This window comes from Manis javanica, chromosome 6, assembly GCF_040802235.1.
Source record: "Manis javanica isolate MJ-LG chromosome 6, MJ_LKY, whole genome shotgun sequence".
NCBI lineage: Eukaryota > Metazoa > Chordata > Mammalia > Pholidota > Manidae > Manis > Manis javanica.
The window spans coordinates 51,103,924-51,117,312 of record NC_133161.1 but is presented as its reverse complement, the minus strand read 5'-3'; the positions used below and the strand labels follow the sequence as shown (position 1 = coordinate 51,117,312).

The window sequence follows — 13,389 nt, the reverse complement described above, 5'->3', positions numbered from 1 at the left end:
GGCTCTGTTGATTTTTTTCTTTATTTGTCCATTTTCTATTTTATTGATTTCTTTATGATTTCCTTTTTTCTACTTTAATTTGCTTTTCTAGTTCCTTTAGATGGAAATTCATATCCATTTTTAATCCCCTGTTTGTTTGTTTTTTTTAAAGTTTAAAATCTATTTATTACTTACAAACTTCAGTCCAAGGCCATCTCTTTCCTGCTCTGGTAGAAGCAAAACCTGCCCTTCCCCCTCACCTCTCAGGTACAGATAAGCCCTCAGTTGCCCAGGTAATCACCCATTGATATGGAGATGAACTTCTCTCCATCCCTGAGGAATGGTGCAAATGCACTGAAGTCATACTTCTCTCCACCCTTGAGCACTTGTTGATATGCAGATATACTAAAGCCAGGTGAGGTATTCTGGAAACATTACAATTTTACCCACAATGCTGAACTAACGTGGTTTATTGTACTGCAAGCAGAAATGCAAGTACTTTGAAATTAAAGTAAACCACATAGCTTCTTCCCACTGAGCCTGCCAGAGGTGAACTGTGAAGACAGGAACTCTTGAGGTGGTGTTCCCGTGGCCATGTCCTACAGCAGATGCTCAGGGAGGGGCTGCAGGCAGAGTGAGACAAGAGTGTCCTGCATGACATTTTACTGTAGCACCAAATCCCATCTTGCCTTTCAGTGTAACGTTGTGATGGTCAAAACACTACCAATGCAACTTCTACTGACAGAAAGTTCTAGAAATATTGGCAAAACTTAAATTCAAAAACAAACAAAAGAAGGAAGGAAGGGAGCAGAGCCGAGAGAAGAGGAAGAAAGGAAAGCTCCCTGAATTGAACATGACCAAACAAGGACTGGATTAAATGTCACATCTTCATAAACCCTTCATGTTAATTTTTTAAAGCCATTGTCTATGTTGGGATTATGAAAATTTTTTTCATAAATTGGCACAAAATAACACACATGTAAATCTACATCCAATCAAGCATTTGACAATTACAGTTAACCTTATGGTTTAGACCCTTGAGATCAAAGTACAATTTTACACACTTAAAAAAAGAAACAGCTGGCCCGGAATGGAGTCTTGCTCCAGCAAATCAAGACTTACTATCTAACCTAGTTGCAGGAGTGGAATTTTTTATTTTTTATTTTTTATTAAGGTGTGATTGATATACACTCTTATGAACGTTTCACATGAAAAAACAATGGTTACTACATTTACCCATATTATCAAGTCTGCACCCATACCCCAATGCAGTCACTGTCCATTAGTGTAGAAAGATGTCACAGATCCATTATGTGCCTTCTCTGTGCTACACTGTTCTCCCCGTGATCCCCCACACCATGTGTACTAAACATAATACCGCTCAATTCCCTTCTCCCTCCCTCCCCACCCGCCCTCCCACACCCCTCCCCTTTGGTAACCACTAGTTCATTCTTGGAGTCTCTGAGTCTGAAGCTATTATGTTCCTTCAGTTTTGCTTCATTTTTATACTCCACAAATGAGGGAAATAATTTGGCATTTGTCTTTCTCCGCCTGGCTTATTTCACTGAGCTTAATGTCCTCCAGCTCCATCCATGTTGTTGCAAATGGTAGGATGTGTTTCTTTCTTATGGCCAAATAGTATTCCACTGTGTATATGTACCACCTCTTCTTTACCCATTCATCTACTGATGGGCACTTAGGTTGCTTCCATATCTTGGCTGTTGTAAAAAGTGCTGTGATAAACATAAGGGTGCATATGTTTTTTTGAATCTGAGAACTTGTATTCTTTGGGTAAATTCCAAGGAGTGGTATTCCCAGGTCAAATGGTATTTCTATTTTTAGTTTTTTGAGGAACCTCCATATTGCTTTCCACAATGGTTGAACTAGCTTACATTCCCACTAACAGTGGAGGAGGGTTCCCGTTTCTCTGCATCCTCACCAGCATTTGTTATTCTTAGCCTTTTCGATGCTGGCCATCCTTACTGGTATAAGGTGATATCTCATTGTGGTTTTAATTTGCATTTCCCTGATGATTAGTGATGTGGAGCATCTTTTCATGTGTCTGTTAGCCATCTGAATATCTTCTTTGGAAAACTGTCTCTTCATATCCTCTGCCCATTTGTTAATTGGGTTATTTGCTTTTTGGGTGTTGAGGCATATAAGTTCTTCATATATTTTGGATGTTAACTGCTTGTCGGATATGTCATTTACAAATATATTCTCCCATACTGTAGGATGCCTTTTTGTTCTGTTGATGGTGTACTTTGCCATACAGAAACTTTTTAGTTTGATGTAGTCCTGTGAGTTCAATTTTGCTTTTGTTTCCCTTGCTCAAGGAGATGCGTTCAGGAAGAAGTTGCTCATGCTTATATTCACGAGATGTTTGCTTATATTGTCTTCGAAGAGTTTTATGGTTTCAAGACTTACATTCAAGTCTTTAATCTATTTCGAGTTTACTTTTGTGCATGGGGTTATACATTAATCCAGTTTCATTCTCTTGCATGTAGCTATCCAGTATTGCCAACACCAGCTGTTGAAGAGGCTGTCATTTCCCCATTGTATATCCATGGCTCCTTTATCGTATATTAATTGGCCATATATTCTTGGGTTAATATCTGGACTCTTTATTCTGTTTCAATGGTCTATGGGGGTCTGTTCTTGTGCCAGTACCAAATTGTCTTGATTACTGTGGCTTTGTAGTAGATAGAGCTTGAAGTTGGTAAGCAAGATCCCCCATGCTTTATTCTTCTTTCTCAGGATTGCTTTGGCTATTTGGGGTCTTTTGTGGTTCCATATGAATTTTAGAACTATTTGTTCCAGTTTGTTGAAGAATGCTATTGGTATTTTGATAAGGATTGCATTGAATCTATAGATTGCTTTAGGCAGGATGGCCATGTTAACAATATTAATTTTTCCTACCCCAGGAGCATGAGATGAATTTCTATTTATTAGTGTCCTCTTTAATTTCTCTTAAGAGTGTCTTGTAGTTTTCAGGGTATAGGTCTTTCCTTTCCTTGGTTAGGTTTATTCCTAGGTATTTTATTCTTTTTGATGCAATGTGAATGGAATTGTTTTCCTGATTTCTCTTTCTGCTAGTTCATTGTTAGTGTATAGGAATGCAACAGATTTCTGTGTATTAATTTTGTATCCTGCAACTTTGCTGAATTCAGATATCAGATTTAGTAGTTATGGAGTGGATTCTTTAGGGTTTTCCATGTATTATATCATGTCATCTGCAAAAAGGGATAGTTTAACTTCTTTCTTGCCAATCTGGATGTCTTTTATTTCTTTGTGTTGTCTGATTGCCATGGCTAGGACCTCCAGTACTATGTTGAATAGAAGTGGGGAAAGTGGGCTTCCTTGTCTTGTTCCCAATCTTACAGGAAAAGCTTTCAGCTTCTCACTGTTAAGTATGATGTTGGCTGTGAGTTTGTCATATCTGGCCTTTAGTATGTTGAGGTACTCGCCCTCTATACCCATTTGTTGAGAGTTTCTATCATGAATGGGTATTGAATTTTGTCAAATGGTCTTTCAGCATCTTTGGAGAAGATTGTGTGGTTTTTGTCCTTTTTGTTGATGTGGTGGATGATGTTGATGGATTTTTGAATGTTGTACCATCCTTGAATCCCTGGAATAAATACTACTTGATTATGATGGATGATCTTTTTGTTGTATTTTTGAATTCGATTTGCTAATATTTTGTTGAGTATTTTTGCATCTATGTTCATCAGGGATATTGGTCTGTAATTTTCTTTTTTTGTGGTTTCTTTGACTGGTTTTGTTATTAGAGTGATCCTGGCCTCAGAATGAGTTTGGAAGTATTCCCTCTTCTTATACTCTTAGGAAAACTTTAAGGAGGCTGGGTATTAGATCTTCACTAAATGTTAGTAAAATTCAGCGGTGAAGCCATCTGGTTCAGGGATTTTGTTCTTAGGTAGTTTTCTGATTACCAGTTCAATTTCGTTGCTGGTAAGTGGTCTTTTCAGATTTTCTGTTTCTTCCTTGGCCAGCCTTGGAAAGTTGAATTTTTCTTGAAAGTTGTGTATTTCTTCTAAGTTATCCAGTTTGTTAGCATATAATTTTTCATAGTATTCTCTAATAATTCTTTGTATTTCCTTGGTGTCCGTCGTGATTTTTCCTTTCTTATTTCTGATTCTGTTTATGTGTGTAGACTCTCTTTCTTTCTTGATATGTCTGGCTAGGGGTTTATCTGTTTTGTTTATTTTCTTGAAGAACCAGCTCTTGCTTTCACTGAGTCATTTTATTTTATTCTTGATTTTATTTATTTCTGCTTTAATCTTTATTATGTCCCTCCTTCTACTGACTTTGAGCTTCATTTGTTCTTATTTTTCTAGTTTCATTAATTGTGAGTTTAGACTGCTTATATGGGACAGTTCCTCTTTCCTAAAGTAGGCCTGTATTGCAATATACTTTCCTCTTAGCACAGCCTTGGCTGCATCCCACAGATTTTGCAGTGTTGAATTATTTTTGTCATTTGTCTCATATATTGCTTGATCTCTGTTTTTATTTGGTCATTGATCCATTGGTTATGTAAGAGCATGTTGTGAAGCCTCCATGTGTTTGTGGGATTTTTCATTTTCTTTGCATAATTTATTTCTAGTTTCATACCTTTGTGGTCTGAGAAACTGGTTGGTACAATTTCAATCTTTTTGAATTTACTGAGGCTCTTTTTGTGTCCTAGTATATGATCTATCCTTGAAAATGTTCCATGTGCACTTGAGAAGAATGTGTATTCTGTTGCTTTTGGGCGTAGAGTTCTGTAGATGTCTGTTAGTTCCATCTGTTCTAATGTGTTGTTCAGTGCCTCTGTGTCCTTACTGATTTTCTGTCTGTTGATCTGTCCTTCAGAGTGACTGGAGTGTTGAAGTGTCCTAGAATGAATGCATTGCACTCTATTTCCCCTTTTAATTCAGTTAGTATTTGTTTCACATATGTAGGTACTCCTGTGTTGGGTGCATAGATATTTATAATGGTTATATCTTCTTGTTGGATTGACCCCTTTATCATTATGTAATGTCCTTCTTTGTCTCTTGTGACTGTCTTTGTTTTGACGTCTATTTTGTCTGATGCAAGTACTGCAACTCCTGCTTTTTTTATTAGTTGGTTGCAGTATCTTTTACCATCCCTTCACGTTTAGTCTGTGTATGTCTTTGGTTTTAAGTGAGTCTCTTGTAGACAGCATATAGATTTGTCTTGTTTTTTATCCATTCGGTGACTTTATGTCTTTCGATTGGTGCATTCAGTCCATTCACATTTAAGGTGATTATTGATAGGTATGTACTTTTTGCCATTGGAGACTTTAGATTCATGGTTACCAAAGGTTCAAAGTTAACTTCCTTACTATGTAAGAGTCTAACCTAACTCACTTAGTATGCTATTACAAACACACTCTAAGGGTTCTTTTCTTTTTCTCTTTCTTTTTCTTCCTCCTTCATTCTTTATATATTAGGTATCATATTCTATACTCTTTGTCTATCCCTTGATTGACTTTGGGATAGTTAATTTAATTTTGCATTTGCTTAGTAATTAGCTGTTCTACTTTCTTTACTGTGGTTTTATTACCACTGGTGACAGCTATTAAACCTTAGGAACACTTCCATCTATAGCAGTCCCTCCAAAATAGACTGCAGAGATGGTTTGTGGGAGGTAAATTCTCTCAGTTTTTGCTTATCTGGAAATTGTTTAATCCCTCCTTCAAATTTAAATGATAATCTCGCCAGATAAAATAATCTTGGTTCCAGGCCCTTCTGCTTTTTGCATTAAATACATCATGCCACTCTCTTCTGGCCTGTAAGGTTTCTGCTGGGAAGTCTGATGTTAGCCTGCTGGGCTTTCCTTTGTCTGTGACTTTATTTCTGTCTCTGGCTGCTTTTAACAGTCTGTCCTTATGCTTGATCTTTGCCACCTAATTGTCTATCTACTTGTTAAATAGTCACTGAGAGGGAAGTATTGAAATCTCCACATGTTGTTGTGTTTTTTTGTCTGTATCTTCCTTTTGTTTTGTCAGATTTTACTTGTGTTTTGATCTGTTATTAGGTACATGCACATTTAGAATTATTGTGTCTTCCTGATGAATAGACTCACTTGTTTTTATGAAACATCTCTGTTTATTGTTGGAAGTGCTCCCTGTACTGAAATCCTCATTGCCTGGTATTAATATAGCCATATTTACATGTTATATCTTTTCTATCCTTTGATTTTCATCTGTCTTTTTATATTTGATAAGTGATTTCTATAAGGAGCCTGTAGTTGAGTCTAAGCTTTTTCATTCAGATTGATAATGTCATATCTTGTAATTGGAGTTCTTAGCTAATTTTCATTTAATATAATTACTGATATGGTTGGGTTTAAGTTTGCCATCTTTTCTATTTGTCTTAAAAACCTAACTCATTATTTGTCATCTGATTTCCAGTTTTGTTTACAAGTGGATTAATAAGTTCATGGCATTTGAGAAACAATCTAAGTTCACAGTTCTTTTAGACTTTAATGATTCTTTTCCTCATATATTCTTTTATAGTTCTCAACCACATGTAATACATTAGCAATTTGTATTAAAAGTTGCTTTTATGAAGTCTTTGCAATGTATTAAAATGACATTTTCAAAGATTCAACAACTTTTCATTTACCCACATTTATTTCTTAGATTTATATAATTTATTTCTTAGTATTTATCATAACAGTTACAGTGGGTATAAACAGATTAAAAACAAACATAACTGTTTTCTTCCTGGTCATTCTAGCTCAACAAATGGGAGCAGAAGGCATATGCATACTTGAATGTAGCCTGCTGTTAATAAGAATTCGGTGTATGGTGGTTCTCTCTTTTTATTTAACTGAAGAGAGAATGTGAGGATTGGAGAGCATGTTTAAATACTGTGTAAAAGTTCTTTTACCTATGTAATAATCTGATTTGTAGTATAATTGGAATAAAATGGTCAGGTCTTTAACCACATTTCTGCTGCATACATAATTTTGGATAATCATTAGTAGACATATATTTGACATACCACTCAGAATCAGGGAGTTTAGCTTGGATTAAGGAAATTATGTTTTTTGATTCTTTTGTAATGCAGAATGTTGTAAGTCTTCATCAGAAAACATTGTCATTGATGATCATTTGATTTCTATGGGGATTTTTTTTTTCCTGAGGCCTGCAGGCTTTTATTTCTCGACTGGTCTGCAGAGTGGTGGACAGGCCCTCTACAGGGATTTTTTATCTTTTTAGAAATGAAGTGTTAAGACATACACTATGTGAAAGTTTCTATTTGGCTTCTAATTAGGATGAAATACAAGAGTCTTTAATTTGGGTGAAGGCAGAAGGCTGAAATAGATTAGATTATCTTTCTCAGATCCCAGTTAGTAGGGGAATTACTGTTTATCCTGTGGCCTACCATTTTTTAACCTTTAACATTTAAATAACAGTAGAAATATAATTTCCTATTTGGGTCTCACTGCTTGTTGTTTGTTTCAGCAAGAGAAAGCAACTACCATGGACTTGACTAAACATTTAGAAAGTACTCTGAAGACTTGTGTAGGTACCAGAATGAAAAATCTGGCCGCTAAGGTTGAAATACTAAAAGAAACTAGGTAAGTAGAAGCATAGTTTTGAGAACAATAATTTAAAATTAATGCTAATTAGTTGGTGATGGTTTAAATTGCCCACTATTTTTGCTTTCAAACGTCGTCATTTAATTTTTATAATTTTAAAGAGAGCAAGTAAAAATAATTACTCCTGAGACAAATTTTATAGCATGTTTGTCAGTGTTTTGTTGATACTATGTGGAATTATAGTGTCCTAAAGTCTTCCACAAGAGTGAAATTAAAAAATGAACACAACTTGTTAAGTGGTAGTTTGATGAGAAACTACTATGTCTGGTTGTTTTGCTTGGGGTTATTTTCAGGCCTATACTGAAACTAAAGATTTCAGTAATCTAAATTATACCCTGTATGAAAAAAGAAATATGTGGTCTTCATGGTGTTAGAAGAAAAGAGAAGAAATTGGTTAATAAGTCTTGTGCAGAGTTTATTAAGCATTTCTTAGACTCTGTATATGAATTATGTAGGTATTTTTATCTTGATAGAGGGTGCTTTATTGTTGGCTAGGGATAATTTTCAGCCTTTTCTGAAATGTGGAAAAAATAGTTCTTAAAACAACTTAGTTCCCTTTTTATGCTACACACAGTATTTAAACAGTAATTCATTTTCTCATGTACTTTGAAATGCTAAGAAGATTGCCATGAGTTAACACTGCATGTTCTTTTGTCCAATGGAAATTTATGTTCTTCAGTATAACCCGGTCAATTGGCATCTAGTTTATAAGTGTCCAAATACTTTGAGTAATTTGGTCTCTCCAGAGGTTAATAAGCTTCTGATGCAGTACTGAAAGTCAAGTGTCTACACTGGCAAAGCTGTGAGGCAGAAATTAAAATATATTTAATCCATATTTGATGAAATGATGTGCTGTTAGAATGGGGCAGTCCAGTTGGAAGCCAGATAAAAGCATATGGACAGGCCTTGTTTGTTTTGCTAGTTGGTCTGCTTCTCTAATTGCTTTTTTATTTTTTAATTAATTAATTAATTATTTATTTTTTGGTATCATTAATATACACTTATATGAACAACATTGTGGTTACTAGATGCCCCCCATTAATGAGTACCCACCACATACTCCATTACAGTCACTGTCCATCAGCATAGTAAGATGCTATAGAATTACTACTTGTCTTTGTGTTGCACTGCCTTCTCCATGCCCCCCGCCTACATTATGTGTGCTAATCACAATGCCCCTTTTTCCCCTTATCCCTCCCTTCCTACCCATCCTCCCCAGTCCCTTTCCCTTTGGTAACTGTTAGTCCATTCTTGGGTTCTGTGAGTCTGCTGCTGTTTTGTTCCTACAGTTTTTGCTTTGTGTTTAGACTCCACAGATGAGTGAAATCATTTGATACTTGTCTTTCTCTGCCTGGCTAATTTCACTGAGCATAATACCCTCTAGCTCCATTCATGTGGTTGCAAATGGTAGGATTTGTTTTCTTCTTACGGCTGAATAATATTCCATTGTGTATATGTACCACATCTTCTTTATCCATTCATCTACTGATGGACACTTAGGTTGCTTCCATTTCTTGGCTTTTGTAACTAGTGCTGCAATAAACATAGGGGTGCATATGTCTCTTTGAGTCTGGGATCCTGTATTCTTTGGGCAAATTCCTAGGAGTGGAATTCCTGGGTCAAATGGTATTTCTGTTTTGAGTTTTTTGAGTAATCTCCATACTGCTTTCCACAATGGTTGAACTAATTTACATTCCCACTGGCAGCATAGGAGGATTCCCGTTTCTCCACATCCTCATCAGCATTTGTTGTTGTTTGTCTTTTGGATAGTGGTTATCCTAACTGGTGTTTTTAATTTGCATTTCTCTGATGATTAGCGATGTGGAGCATCTCTTCAAGTGCCTGCTAGCCATCTGAATTTCTTCATTGGAGAAGTTTCTGTTCATGTCCTCTGCCCATTTTTTAATTGGGTCATTTGTTTTTTGCTTATTGAGGTTTGTGAGGTCTTTATATATTTTGATGTCAATCCTTTATTGGATATGTCATTTTTTAATATATTCTTCCATACTATAGGATGCCTTTTTGTTCTACTGATGGTATCTTTGCTGTGCAGAAGCTTTTTAGTATGATGTAGTCCCACTTGTTCATTTTTGCTTTTGTTTCCCTTGCTTGGGGAGACATGTTCATGAAGAAGTTGCTCATGTTTATATTCAAGAGAGTTTTGCTTATATTTTCTTCTAAGAGTTTAATGGTTTTATGACTTACATTCAGGTTTGTGATCCATTTCGAGTTTACTTTTGTGTATGGAGTTAGACAGTAATCCAGTTTCATTCTCTTACATGTAGCTATCCAGTATTACCAACACCAGCTGTTGAAGAGGCTGTCATTTCCCCATTGTATATCCATGGCTCCTTTATTGTATATTAATTGGCCATATATTCTTGGGTTAATATCTGGACTCTTTATTCTGTTTCAATGGTCTATGGGGGTCTGTTCTTGTGCCAGTACCAAATTGTCTTGATTACTGTGGCTTTGTAGTAGATAGAGCTTGAAGTTGGTAAGCAAGATCCCCCATGCTTTATTCTTCTTTCTCAGGATTGCTTTGGCTATTTGGGGTCTTTTGTGGTTCCATATGAATTTTAGAACTATTTGTTCCAGTTCGTTGAAGAATGCTATTGGTATTTTGATAAGGATTGCATTGAATCTGTAGATTGCTTTAGGCAGGATGGCCATGTTAACAATATTAATTTTTCCTACCCCAGGAGTATGAGATGAATTTCTATTTATTAGTGTCCTCTTTAATTTCTCTTAAGAGTGTCTTGTAGTTTTCAGGGTATAGGTCTTTCCTTTCCTTGGTTAGGTTTATTCCTAGGTATTTTATTCTTTTTGATGCAATGTGAATGGAATTGTTTTCCTGATTTCTCTTTCTGCTAGTTCATTGTTAGTATATAGGAATGCAACAGATTTCTGTGTATTAATTTTGTATCTTGCAACTTTGCTGAATTCAGATATCAGATTTAGTAGTTATGGAATGGATTCTTTAGGGTTTTCCATTTACAATATCATGTCATCTGCAAACAGGGACAATTTGAATTCTTCTTTACCAATCTGGATGTCTTTTATTTCTTTGTGTTGTCTGATTGCCATGGCTAGGACCTCCAGCACTATGTTGACTAAAAGCAGGAAGAGTGGGCATCCTTGTCTTGTTCCTGATCTTAGAGGAAACCTTTCAGCTTCTCACTGTTATGTATGATGTTGGCTGTGGGTTTGTCATATCTGGCCTTTAGTATTTTGAGGTACTTGCCCTCTATGCCCATTTTGTTGAGAGTTTTTATCATGAATGGGTGTTGAATTTTGTCAAATGCTTTTTCAGCATCTATGAAAATGATTATGTGGTTTTTGTCCTTTTGTAGATGTGGTGGATGATGTTGATGGATTTCTGAGTGTTGTACCATCCTTGCATCCCTGGGATGAGTCCCACTTGGTCATGGTGTATGATCCTCTTGATATATTTTTGAATTTGGTTTGCTTAAATTTTGTTTAGTATTTTTGCATCTATGTTCACCAGGGATATTGGTCTATAGTTTTCTTTTTTGTGGTGTCTTTTCCTGGGGCTTTTTTTGGGGCCTAGTATGTGGTCAATTCTGGAAAAGGTTTCCCTCTTTTTGGTATTAGAGTGATGCTGGATTCACAGAATGAGTTTGGAAGTATTCCCTCCTCTTTTATTTTTTGTTAAACTTTAAGGAGAATGGGTATTTTGTGTGATAAAATTCAGTGGTGAATCTATCTCATCCAGGCATTTTGTTCTTGTGTAGCTTTTTGATTACCAATTCAATTTCATTGCTGGTAATTGGTCTCTGGATTTTCTGTTTTTTCCTGGGTCATTCTTGGAAGGTTGTATTTTTCTAGAATGTTGTCCATTTCTTCTAGGTTATCCAGTTTATTAACATATAGATTTTCATAGTATTCTCTAATAATTCTTTGTATTTCTGTGGTGTCTGATGTGATTTTTCCTTTCTCATTTCTGATTCTGTTCACGTGTGTAGATTCTCTTTTTTTCTTAGTAAGTCTGGCTCGGGGTTTATCTACTTTGTTTATTTTCTCAAAGAACCAGCTCTTGGTTTCATTAATTTTTTCTATTGTTTTATTCTTCTCAGCTTTATTTATTTCTTCTCAGATATTTATTATGTCCCTCCTCCTGCTGACTTTGGGCTTCATTCATTCTTCTTTTTCCAGTTTCAATAATTGTGTATTTAGAGTATTCATTTCAGATTTTCTTCCTTCTTAAATAGGCCTGGATTGCTATATATTTCCCTCTTAAAACTGCCTTCACTGCATCTCACAGAAGTTGGGGCATTGTGCTGTTGTTTTCATATATTGCTTGATCTCTGTATTAATTTGGTCATTGATCCATTGATTATTTAGGAGCGTGTTGTTAGGCCTCCATGTGTTTGTGAGCCTTATTGTTTTCTTTGTACAATTTATTTCTAGTTTTATACCCTTGTGATCTGAGAAGTTGGTTGGTACAATTTCAATTTTCTTGAATTTAATGAGGCTCTTTTTGTGGCCTAGTATGTGGTCTATTCTGGAAAATGTTCTGTGTGCACTTGAAAAGAACGTGTATCCTGCTGCTTTTCAGTGGAGAGTTCTGTAGATGTCTATTCGGTCCATCTTTTCTAATCTGTTGTTCAATGCCTCTGTCTCCTTAGTTATTTTCTGTCTGATCTGTCCTTTGGAATGAGTGCAATGAAGTCTCCTAGAATGAATGCATTACATTCTATTTTCCCTTTTAATTCAGTTAGTATTTTTTTCACATATGTAGGTGCTCCTGTGTTGGGTACATAGATATTTATAATGGTTATATCCTCTTGTTGAATTGACCCCTTTATCATTATCTAATGTCCTTCTTTGTCTCTTGTGACTTTCTTTGTTTTGAAGTCTATTTTGTCTGATACAAGTACTGCAACTCCTGCTTTTTTCTCCCTATTAGTTGCATGTAATATCTTCTTCTATCCCTTGACTTTTAGTCTGTGTATGTCTTTGTGTTTGAAGTGAGTCTCTTGTAGGCAGCATATAGTTCAGTCTTGTTTTTCTTATCCATTCAGTGACTCTATGTCTTTTGAGTGGTGCATTCAGACCATTTACATTTAGCGTGATTATTGATAGGTATGTACTTATTACCATAGCAGGCTTTAGATTTGTGGTTACCACAGGTTCAAGGTTAACTTCCTTACTGTCTAAGAGTCTAACTTAACTCACTTACTATGCTTTTACAAACACAATCTGAAGGTTCTTTTTTTCCCCCCTCCTTTTCTTCCTCCTCCATTCTTTATTTATTATGTACTATATTCTGTATGCTTTATTGGTCCCTTTTTATTACCTCTGGTGACAGTTATTTAACCTTAGGAACACTTCCATCTATAGCAGTCCCTCCAAAATGCACTGTAGAGATGGTTTGTGGGAGCTAAATTTTCTCGGGTTTTGCTTATCTGGAAATTGTTTAATCCCTCCTTCAAATTTAAATGATAATCTTGTCAGATAAAGTATTCATGGTTCAAGGCCCTTCTGTTTTATTGCATTAAATATATCATGCCACTCCCTTCTTGCATGTCGGGTTTCTGTTGAGAAGTCTGATGATAGTCTGATGGGTTTTCCTTTGTATGTGATCTTATTTCTCTCTTTTGCTGCTTTTAATAGTCTGTCCTTATCCTTGATCTTTGCCATTTTAATTATTATATGTCTTGGTATTGTCCTCCTTGGGTCCCTTGTGTTGGGAGATCTGTGTACGTCCATGGCCTGAGAGACTATCTCCTTCCCCCATTGGGGAAGTTTTCAGCAATT

General features: G+C 35.8%; 1 protein-coding gene across 4 annotated transcripts in view; it reads left to right on the top strand.

The window, feature by feature from the left end:
* Positions 1 to 13,389, top strand: part of STK31 (serine/threonine kinase 31) — a 110,928-nt gene that overhangs the window by 20,734 nt on the left and 76,805 nt on the right. For all 4 annotated transcript variants that reach the window (XM_073238695.1, XM_073238693.1, XM_073238696.1 and 1 more), the window contains one exon: positions 7,472 to 7,587. In XM_073238695.1, the coding sequence (XP_073094796.1) occupies positions 7,472 to 7,587 (116 nt within the window). The remainder of the gene's footprint in view (positions 1 to 7,471; positions 7,588 to 13,389) is intronic.